The sequence below is a fragment of the Theropithecus gelada genome, chromosome 2 (assembly GCF_003255815.1).
Source record: "Theropithecus gelada isolate Dixy chromosome 2, Tgel_1.0, whole genome shotgun sequence".
NCBI lineage: Eukaryota > Metazoa > Chordata > Mammalia > Primates > Cercopithecidae > Theropithecus > Theropithecus gelada.
In genome coordinates this window covers 82,607,243-82,621,325 of record NC_037669.1, presented here as the reverse complement: position 1 = coordinate 82,621,325, position 14,083 = coordinate 82,607,243, and the positions used below count along the sequence as shown (strand labels likewise).

The 14,083-nt window shown below is 43.2% G+C and overlaps 1 protein-coding gene across 1 annotated transcript; it reads left to right on the top strand.

Moving 5' to 3' along the window:
- Positions 1 to 5,877: 5,877 nt before the first annotated feature.
- On the top strand, positions 5,878 to 13,520 carry PDE12 (phosphodiesterase 12). Its single transcript, XM_025377544.1, has 3 exons — positions 5,878 to 7,318; positions 9,270 to 9,348; positions 9,523 to 13,520. Exons 1-3 carry the CDS (start codon positions 6,011 to 6,013, stop codon positions 9,963 to 9,965), a joined length of 1,830 nt encoding a protein of 609 aa, XP_025233329.1. The 5' UTR covers positions 5,878 to 6,010; the 3' UTR covers positions 9,966 to 13,520.
- The last annotated feature ends 563 nt before the right edge of the window (positions 13,521 to 14,083 follow it).

Here is a 14,083-nt window from a genome sequence, read left to right as displayed (position 1 = left end):
TTCCCCATGTTAGCCAGGCTAGTCTCGAAGTCCTGACCTCAGGTGATCCACCCACCCTGGCCTCCCAAAGTGCCATACATTTATTCTAAAACAATCTTTAAATAACCTGTACTTAGCCAAAAGTTTTTCATTTTTTTTGTTATTGTTTCAGTGGCTAGAAACACTTTTTTTTTTTTTTTTTTTTGGCAGGGGGATGGAGTCTTGCTCTGTAGCCCAGGCTGCAGTACAGTGGCGCCATCTCGGCTCACTACAAGCTCCACCTCCTGGGTTCACACCATTTTCCTGCCTCAGCCTCCCGAGCAGCTGGGACTACAGGCGCCCACCACCACGTCTGGCTAATTTCTTTTGTATTTTTAGTAGAGATGGGGTTTCACCGTGTTAGCCAGGATGGCCTCGATCTCCTGACCTCGTGATCCACCCGCCTCAGTCTCCCAAAGTGCTGGGATTACAGGTGTGAGACACCACGCCCAGCCAAAACAAAACTTTTTTAACAAAAGCATATATACTCATGACTTAACTTTTCCTCACTAAAAAGATATGTTGCTTTTATTGTACTCTGTATACAAAAGTATTGATTGATTGATTGATTGATGGATTGAGATGGAGTCTCGCTCTGTCGCCCAGGCTGGAGTGCAGTGGCGTGATCTCAGCTCACTGCAACCTCCAACTCCCGGGTTCACACCATTCTCCTGCCTCAGCCTCCCTAGTAGCTGGGACTACAGGTGCGCGCCACCACACCTGGCTAATTTTTTGTATTTTTAGTAGAGATGGGGTTTCACCATGTTAGCCAGGATGGTCTCGATCTCCTGACCTCGTGATCCACCTGCCTTGGCCTCCCAAAGTGCTGGGATTACAGGCATGAGCCACCACACCTGGCCACAAAATTATTTCTTACTTTTAGTAGTTTTAATTACATATATTAATTTGAACTTTAACTCTTAGTAACCCTAATTTCTAGTGAAAACCCAGGAAGTCAGTAATTTTGAATTGTTTTATATCAGTATTTACAGACAAGAGCCACTTAATAATTTCTAAAAAGATACGTTTTCTCAATATGTTATTTATTAATGGATCCAAATACATTTAGCTTTCTATATCATATGAAACAAGACATCAAAAAAATGAAAAGAAAACAGAACTTCAGAATAAGTGGGAAAAATGAAAAAAAAGACGTCGAAGTATATAAACTTAAACTTACGTTTAATAATTAATGTTTCAGTGTTTTCACTTACTTAGAAATAACTCAGACATTTTACTTTTTTTTTTTTTTAAGAGACGGGGTCTCGGGCTGGGCACAGTGGTTCACCCCTGTAATCCCAGCACTTTGGGAGGCTGAGGTGGGCATGTCACAAGGTCAAGAGATCGAGACCATCCTGGCTAACACGGTGAAACCCTGTCTCTACTAAAAAATACAAAAAATTAGCTGGGTGTGGTGGCAGGTGCCTGTAATCCCAGCTACTCAGGAGGCTGAGGCAGGAGAATGGTGTGAACCCGGGAGGCGGAGCTTGCAGTGAGACGAGATCATGCCACTGCACTCCAGCCTGTGCGACAGAGCAAGACTCCGTCTCAAAAAAAAAAAAAGAGATGGGGGTCTCACTATGTTGTCCAGGGCTCAAATGATCCTCCCATTTCAGCCTCCCAAAGTGCTGGGATTAAAGGCATAAGCCATTGTGCTCAGCCAATACAATTTATAATTATCTATTACTTCATTTAATACAGCATGACTTTAAGATTTTAAATTACTGAAAAAGTTTTTGAAACCATGACAAGTTTATTTGTAGATGCTTATCACATTCACACTTATCTAATGTACTTGTTCTTAACTGTATTTCACTTGCTTATGGAAAGCAAAACTAGTCATTTATTTATTTATTTATTTATTTATTTATTTTCATTAAGCCCCTTCCATTCTAGAAAGTTATTTATTTTGAAAAATCAAAGCCACCAGGTATAGTGTCTCACTGCTAATTTCAGCCCTTTGGGAGGCTGACGCAGATGGATCGCTTGAGCCCAGGAATTTGAGACCAGCTTGGGCAACATAGTGGGATCCCCCATCTCTACAACAAATACAAAACAATTAGTTCAATGCAGTGACATGTACCTAAAGTTGGAGACAAAGGAGTTCAAGGCTGCAGTGAACTATCATGTTGCCACTGCACTCCAGCCTGGGTGGCAGAGTGAGACTCTGTCTTAAAAAAAATAAAAAGTGGCTGGGTGTGGTGGCTCAGGCCTGTAATCCCAGCACTTTGGGAGGCAAAGGTGGGTGGATGACCTGAGGTGGGGAGTTTGAGGCCAGCCTGACCAACATGGAGAAACCCTGTTTCTACTAAAAATACATTAGCTGGGTGTGGTGGTGCATACCTGTAATCCCCGCTATTCGGGAGGCTGAGGCAGAAGAATCGCTTGAACCTGGGAGGCAGAGGTTTTCAGTGAGTCAAGATCATGCCATTACACTCCAGCCTGGGCAACAAGAGTGAAACTCCATCTCAAAAAATAAATAAAATAAAGAGCAAAGAAAACACAAAACTAACCTAACCTTGCATCAGCCAGTCTCATCTTAACCAAGGTCTTTCAGATATTGGACACAGGTACTTTTCCCAATATCCCTTGCCCTTCTCCAACCCCAGTCATCCTGTTCCTGAGTATCCATGTGGCATCCAGGACAGCTATGAAGGGCAGAGCCCATCTATGTCCTGGATTTACATACCAGGTATAGAGCCCAGTACAGAGGATAAAGCTGTGAAGATGATGGTGGAGGTTCCAACCCCTCCCAACATGACAAGGATGCAGAGTTGCGCCAAGGAGGACAGGGCAATACTGCACTCAGCTTTACACGCAGCTGGTGGTGCAGGTGATACAGACACACGTTTCCAGGCTTCACCATGGCCACCTGTCTACATCTCAGAATCCAGAGGCCTAAAGCCAAAGACAAAAGCTCATATCAAAATGTGCGCAAGGTTTCAGGGGAGCCCAGCAGCCAGTCCTCATAGTTTTAACTTATACACAAATCAAGCCAAGTATTAAAAATATCATGGAAGCAATAGTTTTACGACTTTAAAATATCTAGCAAAGAAAGCATAAATCTGTCTGACCAATTGATGCAGGCAAAATGTCTAAATTAAATTCTGAAGATATATATATATATTTTTTTTCCAAGACAGGGTCTCACTCTGTCTTCGAGGCTGGAGGGCAGTGGCACGATCTCGGCTCACTGCAACCTCTGCCTCTCGGGTTCAAAAGATTGTCCTGCCTCGGCCTCCTGAGTAGCTGGGATTACAGGTGCCCGCCACTGCGCCTGGTTAATTTTTGTATTTTTAGTAGAGACAGGGTTTCACCATGTTTAGTAGAGATGGTGAAACCCCGTCTAACTTTTGCATTTTTAGTAGAGACGGCATATCACCATATTTAGTAGAGATAGTGAAACTCCATCTCTACTAAAAATACAAAACTTAGCCAGGCATGGCAGTGCACACCTGTAATCTCAACTACTTGGGAGGCTGAGGCATGAGAATCACTTGAACCTGGGAGGTGGAGGCTGCAGTGAGCCAAGATCACACCACTGCACTCCAGCCTGGGTGGCAGAGTGAGGCTCCATCTCAAAAATAAAGAAAAATTAAAAAAATTTATATGGCGGCCAATGACAATTACAGTATCAAACACCTTTTTTTCCTGCAATTAAAACCAAATGTTTTTAGCTTTTCCCCTTTCAAGAAAATGAAAATTAAAGCTTTTCTATAATTGCAAGCAAAACAACTCTAATGGCCCTCTTAGAAGAAATCCAGAACTTCGGCCGGGCGCGGTGGCTCAAGCCTGTAATCCCAGCACTTTGGGAGGCCGAGACGGGCGGATCACGAGGTCAGGAGATCGAGACCATCCTGGCTAGCACGGTGAAACCCCGTCTCTACTAAAAAAAATACAAAAAACTAGCCGGGCGAGGTGGCGGGCGCCTGTAGTCCCAGCTACTCGGGAGGCTGAGGCAGGAGAATGGCGTGAACCCGGGAGGCGGAGCTTGCAGTGAGCTGAGACCCGGCCACAGCACTCTAGCCTGGGCGACAGAGCGAGACTCCATCTCAAAAAAAAAAAAAAAAAAAAAAAAAAAAGAAATCCAGAACTTCATACTATGGCTTAGAATGCACTACACAATCTGGTGGATGCATATCTTTCTTATCTGCTACTCTCCCCTGGTCTCACCGTACTCATCACACTGGACCTTTCTGGTCTACAGGTAAAGCAATTCATTTGTTCTTCAAGGCCTTTTTCTTTTTTTTCTTTTTTTTTTCTTGTTGCCCAGGCTGGAGTGCAATGGCGCGATCTCAACTCACTACAACCTCCGCCTCCCAGGTTCAAGCGATTCTCCTGCCTCAGCCTCCATAGTAGCTGGGATTACAGGCGTGTGCCACTACGCCCAGCTAATTTTTTGTACTTTTAGTAGAGACGGGGGGTTCACTATGTTGGCCAGGCTGGTCTCGAACTCCTGACCTTAGGCAATCCACCCGCCTCAGCCTCCCAAAGTGCTGGGATTACAGACATGAGCCACTGCGCCCGGCTTCTTCAAGAGCTTTGAAAGAAATAGCAATGAAGTGCACGATTCCTTAGGCCAGGGGAGGCGGTTTTCACTTGTTATCCCAGAGTTTTGGGAGGGTAAGGCGGGGGGCTTGCTTGAGGCCAGGAGTTTGAGACTAGCCCAGGCAACATGGTGAAGCTCTTCTCTACTAAAATACAAAAATTAGCTGGGCATGGTGGTGTGTGCCTTGGGAGTCCCAGTTACTTGGGAGGCTGAGGCACAAGAATCGCTTGAACTCTGGAAGCCGAAGTTGCAGTGAGCCAAGATTGCACAGCTGCACTCCAGCTTGGGCGAAAAAGCAAGACCCTACCTAAAAAATAAAAAAATAAACAGATAAACAACTATTTCTTAATATAAGTATGCCCCATTATTATTCCTTATCTGAAATTCGAATTTAACTGAGATTCTGTAATTTTATTTGTTAAATGTAGTCACTCTAAATAGAGTTTTCCATCTCTTTACTAACTAAAAATAAACACTGGGTGGCTCTTGCCTATTTGTACTTGGGAGGGTGAGGAGGGAGGATCACAGGAGCCCTAGAGTTCGAGGGGGCAGTGAGCTACAAGGCCACTGCATTCCAGCTTGGGCGTCAAAGTGACAACCCGTCTCTAATAAAAAATAACAAACAGGCTTCCGCAGTTTGTCAGTACTATTTGTTTCTGCCAATTAATAGTTGGGTGACCCTGAACAGGTAATATCTCGGGACTCCGCATTTGTAAAGCGAGGGATACAGACCTACCTCATAAGAACTATGAGGCTTAAATAAGATAGTGTGTGTAGTGTTTCTCTTATAGCCTGCGCTCACTAAATGGAGTTATTGTATATCGTTCGTTATTAAGTACCACAAAGGCTCTGCTCAGTGCGTAGGCGCTGGCTCAGCCTGGGGTGAACCCACCACGCCACCGAAACGAGCGATCAGGGTCGGCAAAGCTGTGGAGATGAAATAGGCAACACCTTCCACACTGCGAGTAAAGCTCGCAATCAAGGTGGAGGCTTCCACGTCCTAGCGCAGTCCAGCCTGGTGCGCAGGGAGGAGAGTTCGCCAGCCAAGATTCCAACACAGGTGCCCACCTCCTCTAGCGAAGCGGAACACGTGACACCGCCCCATCCACTTCCGGCTTGGAGGGCATGCCCTACCGTCACCAGCATGCACTTTCGACAAAACCATGGAATCTAGTATTTTCCTCTGATACCTTTATATTTTCTTCACTTCCCTATAATTCTGACCTATCTTGTAGATAAAAATTAATCTTCAGACAATTAGAAACATGAGTGCCCACGCGCCTGGCGAAAGTGCGAGGCGGAAGCACTTCATTCTCTCTCTTCGCTAGCCGGAAGTCGCGAGGTCTGAATGAGTCAAAGCCGGCGGCCTCTGCTCCTCAGCTCCACCTGACAGTAGGCCGCTGATCGGCCGCGGGTCTCGTCGACCGCTAGGCCACCAGGTTCATGTGGAGGCTCCCAGGCGCCCGCGCCGCGCTTCGGGTGATCCGGACGGCGCTGGAGAAGCTGAGCCCGGCTGAAGCGCAGAGCCAGACAGCGGCGGGAGCGATGGAGCGCGCTGTAGTGCGCTGTGTACCCTCGGAACCCAAGCTGAGCCTGTCATTCGCTTTGGCTGATGGCAGCCACAAGAACATGCAGCGCGACCAGAGCGAGCCTCTGGGTCGAGTCCTCAGCCGCATCGCTACCAATGCCCTAAAGGGTCACGCTAAGGCGGCCGCCGCCAAGAAGAGCAGGAAGAGCCGGCCAAATGCGAGCGGCGGTGCGGCCTGTTCAGGGCCGGGGCCCGAGCCGGCTGTGGCCTGCGAGCCCGTGGTAAAGCTGTACTACCGGGAAGAGGCAGTGGCTGAGGACGTGCTCAACGTGGATGCCTGGCAAGACGGCGCGGTGCTGCAGATCGGCGATGTTAAGTACAAGGTGGAGCGCAACCCGCCCGCCTTCACCGAACTGCAGTTGCCGCGCTACATCATGGCCGGGTTCCCTGTGTGCCCCAAACTCAGCCTTGAATTTGGGGATCCCGCCAGCTCCCTTTTCCGCTGGTATAAGGAAGCCAAGCCCGGAGCGGCGGCGCCCGAGGTCGGTGTCCCGTCGTCATTGTCTTCCTCCTCACCTTCTTCTTCTTGGACTGAGACTGAGGTGGAGGAGCGTGTCTACACCCCGTCCAATGCCGACATCGGGCTAAGGCTCAAGCTTCATTGCACCCCAGGCGATGGGCAGCGCTTTGGGCCCAGCCGGGAGTTGGAAAGTGTGTGTGTGGTAGAGGCTGGTCCTGGCACCTGCACTTTTGACCACCGGCATCTCTACACGAAGAAGGTGACGGAGGACGCTCTGATCCGCACTGTCTCTTACAACATCCTGGCAGACACGTATGCGCAGACTGAGTTCTCGCGAACGGTCCTGTACCCATACTGTGCCCCCTACGCCCTGGAGCTCGACTACCGCCAGAACCTTATCCAGAAGGAACTTACCGGCTACAACGCCGATGTCATCTGTTTGCAGGAGGTTGACCGCGCAGTGTTTTCTGACAGCTTGGTACCCGCCCTAGAGGCCTTTGGGCTCGAGGGGGTGTTTCGAATCAAGCAGCACGAAGGCCTGGCCACTTTCTACCGAAAGTCTAAATTCAGCCTTCTTAGCCAGCATGACATTTCATTCTACGAAGCCCTCGAATCCGACCCACTTCACAAAGAACTGCTGGAGAAACTAGTTTTGTACCCATCAGCGCAGGAGAAGGTGCTCCAGAGATCTTCTGTTCTTCAGGTAAAGTAGCTCCGCCCATCTCTTCACATACTGTCCCACTTTTAGGGGCCAGGAAGGCGAGGAATGAGGTGGGGGTTAAAACTGCGACGAAAGTATCCAGATACTGTTGAAAGGTGTGTTTGCCCTGGTATCTTTAGCACAAAGTTTACTCTTCATTCATTCAGCAGATATTTTTTGAACACCTCTCGTGTGCTTGCCACACTGCAGGTTGCCTTGAACAAGACAAGCAGGGACTTTTACAGTGCTTACAATCTAGCGAGAGGGACACATGCTAAATGCAAGAACAATAGTAGCTAATGTTTTTTTACTACTTGCCAAGCACTGTTCTGGCACATTTTAAAGTACTTAAAATTTAAGAGCATGGTGTGTTTTGAAGTGCTCCATAAATATAAACTAGTTTTTAAATCATAGGCTCATTGAATCTTCACAGTAATTCATCTGTTCCCATTTTATAGATGTCATTTGTGTGTTAAAGTTTTTAAGTAATTGATTTTGTTCATAGCAAGAAGAGCATCTACCATTTTTTGAGCACCTAAGGTGTTTCATGCACCATATAAGATCATTTAATTGACTCCACACAACAGTCCATGAGGTGGATGGTATTGTCAGTGATTACCAGTACGAAAGTGGCTAGAGCCGGGCGCGGTGGCTCAAGCCTGTAATCCCAGCACTTTGGGAGGCCGAGATGGGCGGATCACGAGGTCAGGAAATCGAGACCATCCTGGCTAACACGGTGAAACCCGTCTCTACTAAAAAATACAAAAAACTAGCCGGGCGAGGTGGCGAGCGCCTATAGTCCTAGCTACTCGGGAGGCTGAGGCAGGAGAATGGCGTAAACCCGGGAGGCGGAGCCTGCAGTGAGCTGAGATCTGGCCACTGCACTCCAGCCTGGGAGACAGAGCGAGACTCCGTCGCAAAAAAAAGAAAAAAAAAAAAAAAAAAGAAAGTGGCTAGAAAAGCATCTTTCTGCAGGTCACATTGCTATAAATGGTAAAATGAGTATTCAAACGCAGGTCTGCCTGACTCCAAAGCCTGTGCTTACGCTTGAAAACACTTTCTCCAGTCAAAGTGTTGTCATGTAAAATGTATTGTTTATATTACTAGCTTTATATATTGGACTATTATTATTATTATTACTATTTTGAGACAGAGTTTTTGTCACCTAGGCTGGAGTACGGTGGCGCGATCTCGGCTCACTGCAACTTCTCCCTCCCGGGTTCAAGCGATTCTCCTGCCTCAGCCTCCCGGGTAGCTGGGACTACAGGGGCCTGCCACCACGCCCGGCTAATTTTTTTTATAGAGACGGGGTTTGGGGTTTCACCATGGTAGCCAGGATGGTCTCGATCTCCTGACCTCGTGATCCGCCCGCCTCAGCCTCCCAAAGTGCTGGGATTACAGGCGTGAGCCACCGCGCCCGGCCTATATTGGACTATTATTAAAACATGTTACACTGAACCTAGTCATGTAGATCCTGAAACTTAAATAACAAGTCGGATTTCATGATTGCAGTCCTAGTTAATCACGGGAAGGAGATGGAAGAAAACGTTAGTTCGCCATATAGTCTTAGATAAAAACAGGTGGGACGTGGTGGCTTATGCCTGTAATCTCAGCACTTTGGGAGGCCAAGGCAGGCGGATCACGAGGTCAGGAGATCGAGATCATCCTGGCTAACACGGTGAAACCCTGTCACTACTAAAAATACAAAACAATTAGCCAGGCGTGGTGGCAGGCGCCTGTAGTCCCAGCTACTCGGGAGGCTGAGGCAGGGGAATCGCTTGAACCCGGAAGGCGAAGGTTGCAGTGAGCCGAGATCACACCACTGCACTCCAGCCTGGTTGACAGAGTGAGACTCCATCTTAAAAAAAAAAACAAAAAACCAACCAAACGAACAAAAACATTCAGGAGATTTGCAAATGCCAACTGAACTCTTGGCACTTTCCGTTTATTTTAGGTTTCAGTTCTTCAGTCTACAAAGGACTCTTCTAAAAGGATATGTGTTGCTAATACCCATCTTTACTGGCATCCTAAAGGTAGGTTTTATTTGGTATCACAAGTGACTTAAACGCGCGTAAGGTTGTTTAAAGCTGTTTTACACAAATATATATCTTGAATGTCACCCAGAAATTGTAATTTGTGTAGTTTTTCCTTTTTAACTTAAAGACAACTTTAAAAAATACTTACATTAATGTTTTTTATATTCATAGGTGGGTATATTCGCCTCATTCAAATGGCAGTAGCCTTGGCTCACATTAGACATGTTTCATGTGATCTGTATCCTGGCATACCAGTTATATTTTGTGGGGACTTTAATAGTACACCATCAACAGGAATGTATCATTTTGTCATCAATGGCAGCATTCCAGAGGATCATGAAGACTGGGCTTCCAATGGGGAGGAGGAAAGATGCAACATGTCTCTTACGCATTTCTTCAAGCTGAAAAGTGCTTGTGGTGAACCTGCTTACACAAATTATGTTGGTGGCTTTCATGGATGTCTAGATTACATTTTCATTGACTTAAATGCTTTAGAGGTTGAACAGGTGATTCCATTACCTAGTCATGAAGAAGTTACCACCCACCAGGCCTTACCTAGTGTTTCCCATCCCTCTGATCACATAGCACTTGTATGTGATTTAAAATGGAAATAGATGTGTGTTTAATGGAATTGAAGTCTGAAAAGGAAGTAGTTATTTTAGCAGAAAATTTAATATGAATCAAAGCTTATATGTAACCTTCAAAGAGGAATGGTAAAATGTTCAACCCTCCTAGTTATGTTCCCGATGTCTTCATTAATGAAACTGTTGATAATGTTTGCATCATACAGCTTCTCTTTCCTCGTTTTCCTCTACACTTGGAGGAGAAACAAATATATTTATTACTAGCAAGATAGAAAATTATATTATTTTTCTCCAATTTAAGACTCTCAGAAAAAGAAGATTGAATTATCGTGGTTTTTTGTTTGGTTTTTTTTTGGTTTTTGTTTTTTTTTTTTGAGACAGAGTTTTGCTCTTGTTGTCCAGATTGGAGTGCAATGGCGTGATCTCAGCTCACTGCAACCTCCGCCCCCTGGGTTCAAGCGATTCTCCTGCCTCAGCCGCCCAAGTAGCTGGGATTACAGGCATGCGCCAACACGTCTGGCTAATTTTTGTATTTTTAGTAGAGATGGGGTTTTGCCACGTTGGCCAGGCTGGTCTCGAACTCCTGACCTCAGGTGATCCACCCGTCCCGGCCTCCCAAAGTGTTGGGATTACAGGCGTGAGCCACCGAGCCTGGCCCTTGTGTACATTTTTATAAGAGAATTTTTTTAGCTAGTAGTTCAGAATTTTTAAAGTACCATTTGAATGATCTTAATTTTTCTTTCATGACAACACATTCCAAAATGAATCATGCTTGTGTACTAAGAGGGAAAATGTATGTAAGTTAAGGGTGAGAGACTTAAGTTATAGGTGACCTTAGAGACCTAAGGTGGAGAGACTTGACACATGGAAGGAGTAACATTAGGGTCTACCTCTACCTCAATTTAGTTAGTGATTTACTACAATTTCAGAGCTTTAACAAAAGATAAAAATAAATCGTCACCAATTGTTATTGCTTCTCATCTTTCATTTCTCAATGAACAAGTAAGGTATTTTCATTCTTATTTTTAGGATTTTAGTTTTTAGTGTATGGAACAAATGAACACAGTTTATATTCTAATTCTTACTGCAGCTCATTTTAATTTTTAGGATGCAAGCACAATTTAGTATTCAAAGTCAGTAGCAACATATTCAACTTGATCCTATTGTCTTTAGTTATTCTTGCCCATGAAAAATATTCATAAATGAACAGGGTATTTGACCATATGATATTAGAAAATACAGCACAATATATTCATTTATGAGAAACTACCTACTGATATGGGCTTGAAATTTTGGGTGAATCATTGAGCATTTCTATGCTAGAAGTAATTTCAAAATTGTTGGTTTTTATAAACAAGAAAAAGGGTGAGTAGTGGGACTTTTAAGCATCTCTGAAATAAAAAAACTATTCTTTTTATAGACAAGCATTATAGTTTGAGTTACAGACAACAGTGTGTATATATGTAATATATATATAGTAAAAGGAAATTTAAATATGAAGCCAAACTTTTTAAAATTAGAAACTACAAATGGTTATACTGATTAGTGTCTAGCCTAGAGTGGTAACCAGGCTTTACTAATCCAATTATCAAACACATTATTTATAATGCATTAGCTGTATTAGCTGTTGCTTTTTTGATGTTCAGGATAACTATGTTATTTCATTTCTGCATTTAATTAATAGCTCGAGTATTAAAAGACCACCCCTTCAAGAAAAGCTTTGATTTTCCCCAGTCATGAAAGCCCTTGTTTCAAATTCTTTAATCTCTGAACCCAGTATCATAAAATTTTCCTCTTTTGATAATATCTGTACTTTCATATTCTGCTCACTATCAAATGTATTGTTAACTCTTAGTAAGTTTGAAAATGACGGGGTTTTATCTGCACTTGACATTGAACCTTGAAGTACTTTAAGTACTCCAAGGGAAAAATTAAAGTGGAAGTTTCTTGGGATCTTGTTTAGAAAAAACTATAAATAAAAAATTGATGCTACCAAATTGTGCCTTCCTAAATAACATTTTTGATAGCATTTTAACAGCAGTTTACAAATATGTAAATAATAGATTAAAACCAAAACTTGATTCTCTTGTGAATTTTTTTTTCATTTTAAAAATACATTTTTGGTCTGCTTTCAAACAAAGATGTTGATAGAACCCTTAGAGTGACTTGGGAGAAAACAAAGTGTGACATCAAAAAGTTGAGATACATTTTGAAAGAAAAAATTCAAACATGCCCATGAAAAAAGCATACAGGTTCCACATTAGCACTGGCTAGATTAAACTGTAGTCAGAAAACTCAGCACTTAACAGACATTCCATGTCCTATATCCTTAATTTTGATATTTTCTGACTGAACAATATACTCAGTTTGTATACAGGCATTTCAGATTATTAGGACATGGAATGTTATTGTGAAGTGCCATACACTCTGATCAAATCTCCAATATACAGATAGGTTAAAATGATTGGAGTCCAAAGGTAGAGAACACTAAGAAAATGTATAAATAGCATACACATTTCTTTGTACTCATGAGTTAGAAGGCAGTGTTATTCAGAAATATCTGTTTAAAGCACCTGTGTGATTGCATTTTTCTATTACATTTGGATTTTTTAGTACATTTAATTTTAAGAAAACATGGGAAATCTAGTGACTTTCTATGGTAAACCACATTTTATAATGTCACAAGTTCTTGCTATAGGAATTAACATTCTAAAATTTTATATTGATTATAAAAGAGTATTTCAGAACATATTATTCTGTTAAAATGAACTCTTACACAGTTGCCGCTACAGCACATGTGTCTGCCAATAATCATAATTCATTAGTGAACAATCGTTTCTGGCTGTATGTTCTTTTTGAAATTCTGAATGCTAAAATCAGTTGTTTCAAAATTTCAAGAATTTCACTGAGTGGTGACTTTTCTGAGTACTAAGCTATGATCTCATCAGAATGTGCTAGTTTCAGTCTGGAGATAGATTTCTGAGGAGCCTAACACAAGGGAGAGAAGGTCCAAAGAACGCTACTGTGGAAAGTTCTTACGGTAGGAATTGGCATCTTTTGTATGTCATTCTCCAGCCGTGAAATAAAGGCAGAGGGTTCCCTGCAAACTAGTTTGGTTGGGATAAATCCAATATTTATATATAATGAAAAATAAAAGTTTGCATTATTAGTTTATCACAAGACCCATGTGACACCTCAGAAAATATTCTCAGCATAATTTTTTTAAGAAATAGAGTCTTACTGTTACCCAGGCTGGAGTGCAGGGGTGCAGTCATAACTTACTACAGCCTCAAACTCTTGGGCTCAAGTGATCCTCCTGCCTCAGCCTCCCAAGTAGTTGAAATTACAAGCCCAACCTTTCATACCTGAAAACTAATTTTCTTTCTTTCTTTTTTTTTTTAAATGATACTTTAAGTTCTAGGGTACATGTGCCCAATGTGCAGGATTATTACATAGGTATACATGTGCCATGTTGGTTTGCTGCACACATTAACTCGTCATTTACATTAGGTATTTCTCCTAATGCTATCCCTCCCCCTGCCCTGAAAATGAATTTTCTAAACACCAATAAAAACTATTTCAATGTTTTGAGAATTTTAATAATTTGCTTTAATATAGTATGGGAAGGCAACACTGTATAGAGGGACAGGCATAGTGGCTCATGACTGTAATCCCAACATTTTGGGAGGCTGAGGCAGGAGGATCACTTGAGCTGAGGAGTTCAAGACAAGCCTTGACAACATTGTGAGACCCTATATCTGCAAAAAATAAAGTTAGCCAGGCGTGATGGTACATGCCTGTAGTCCCAGCTGTTCAGGAGGCTGAGGCCAGAGGATCACTTGAGCCCATGAGGTCAAGCCTGCAGTGAGCTATGATCAAGGTGCCACTGCACTCCAACCTGGGTGACAGAGCAAGACCCTGTCTCCAAAAAACCACTCTAGATTTCATTTTGTAGGGGGTAGGGAGGACAATTTTTAACAGCTCTAACTGACATGGGTAATATATAAGTTCTGTGTTCTCACTTTATGCAAAAGTACTTTTTTAAATGTTGAAAATACTAGAGCTGTATTAACTTGATTTTTTTTTTCTTAGCACTAACTTCAAAATAACCATACAGTACTGCTTGTAATTTTTGTATTTTTAGTAGA

Bases quoted from the DNA above. Each gene is read 5' to 3' on its own strand.
- PDE12 (XM_025377544.1), top strand. From the start codon at position 6,011: ATGTGGAGGCTCCCAGGCGCCCGCGCCGCGCTTCGGGTGATCCGGACG. The intron at 7,319-9,269 runs GTAAAGTAGCTC...CGTTTATTTTAG, and splicing joins AGAGATCTTCTGTTCTTCAG to GTTTCAGTTCTTCAGTCTAC. The intron at 9,349-9,522 runs GTAGGTTTTATT...TTATATTCATAG, and splicing joins TCTTTACTGGCATCCTAAAG to GTGGGTATATTCGCCTCATT.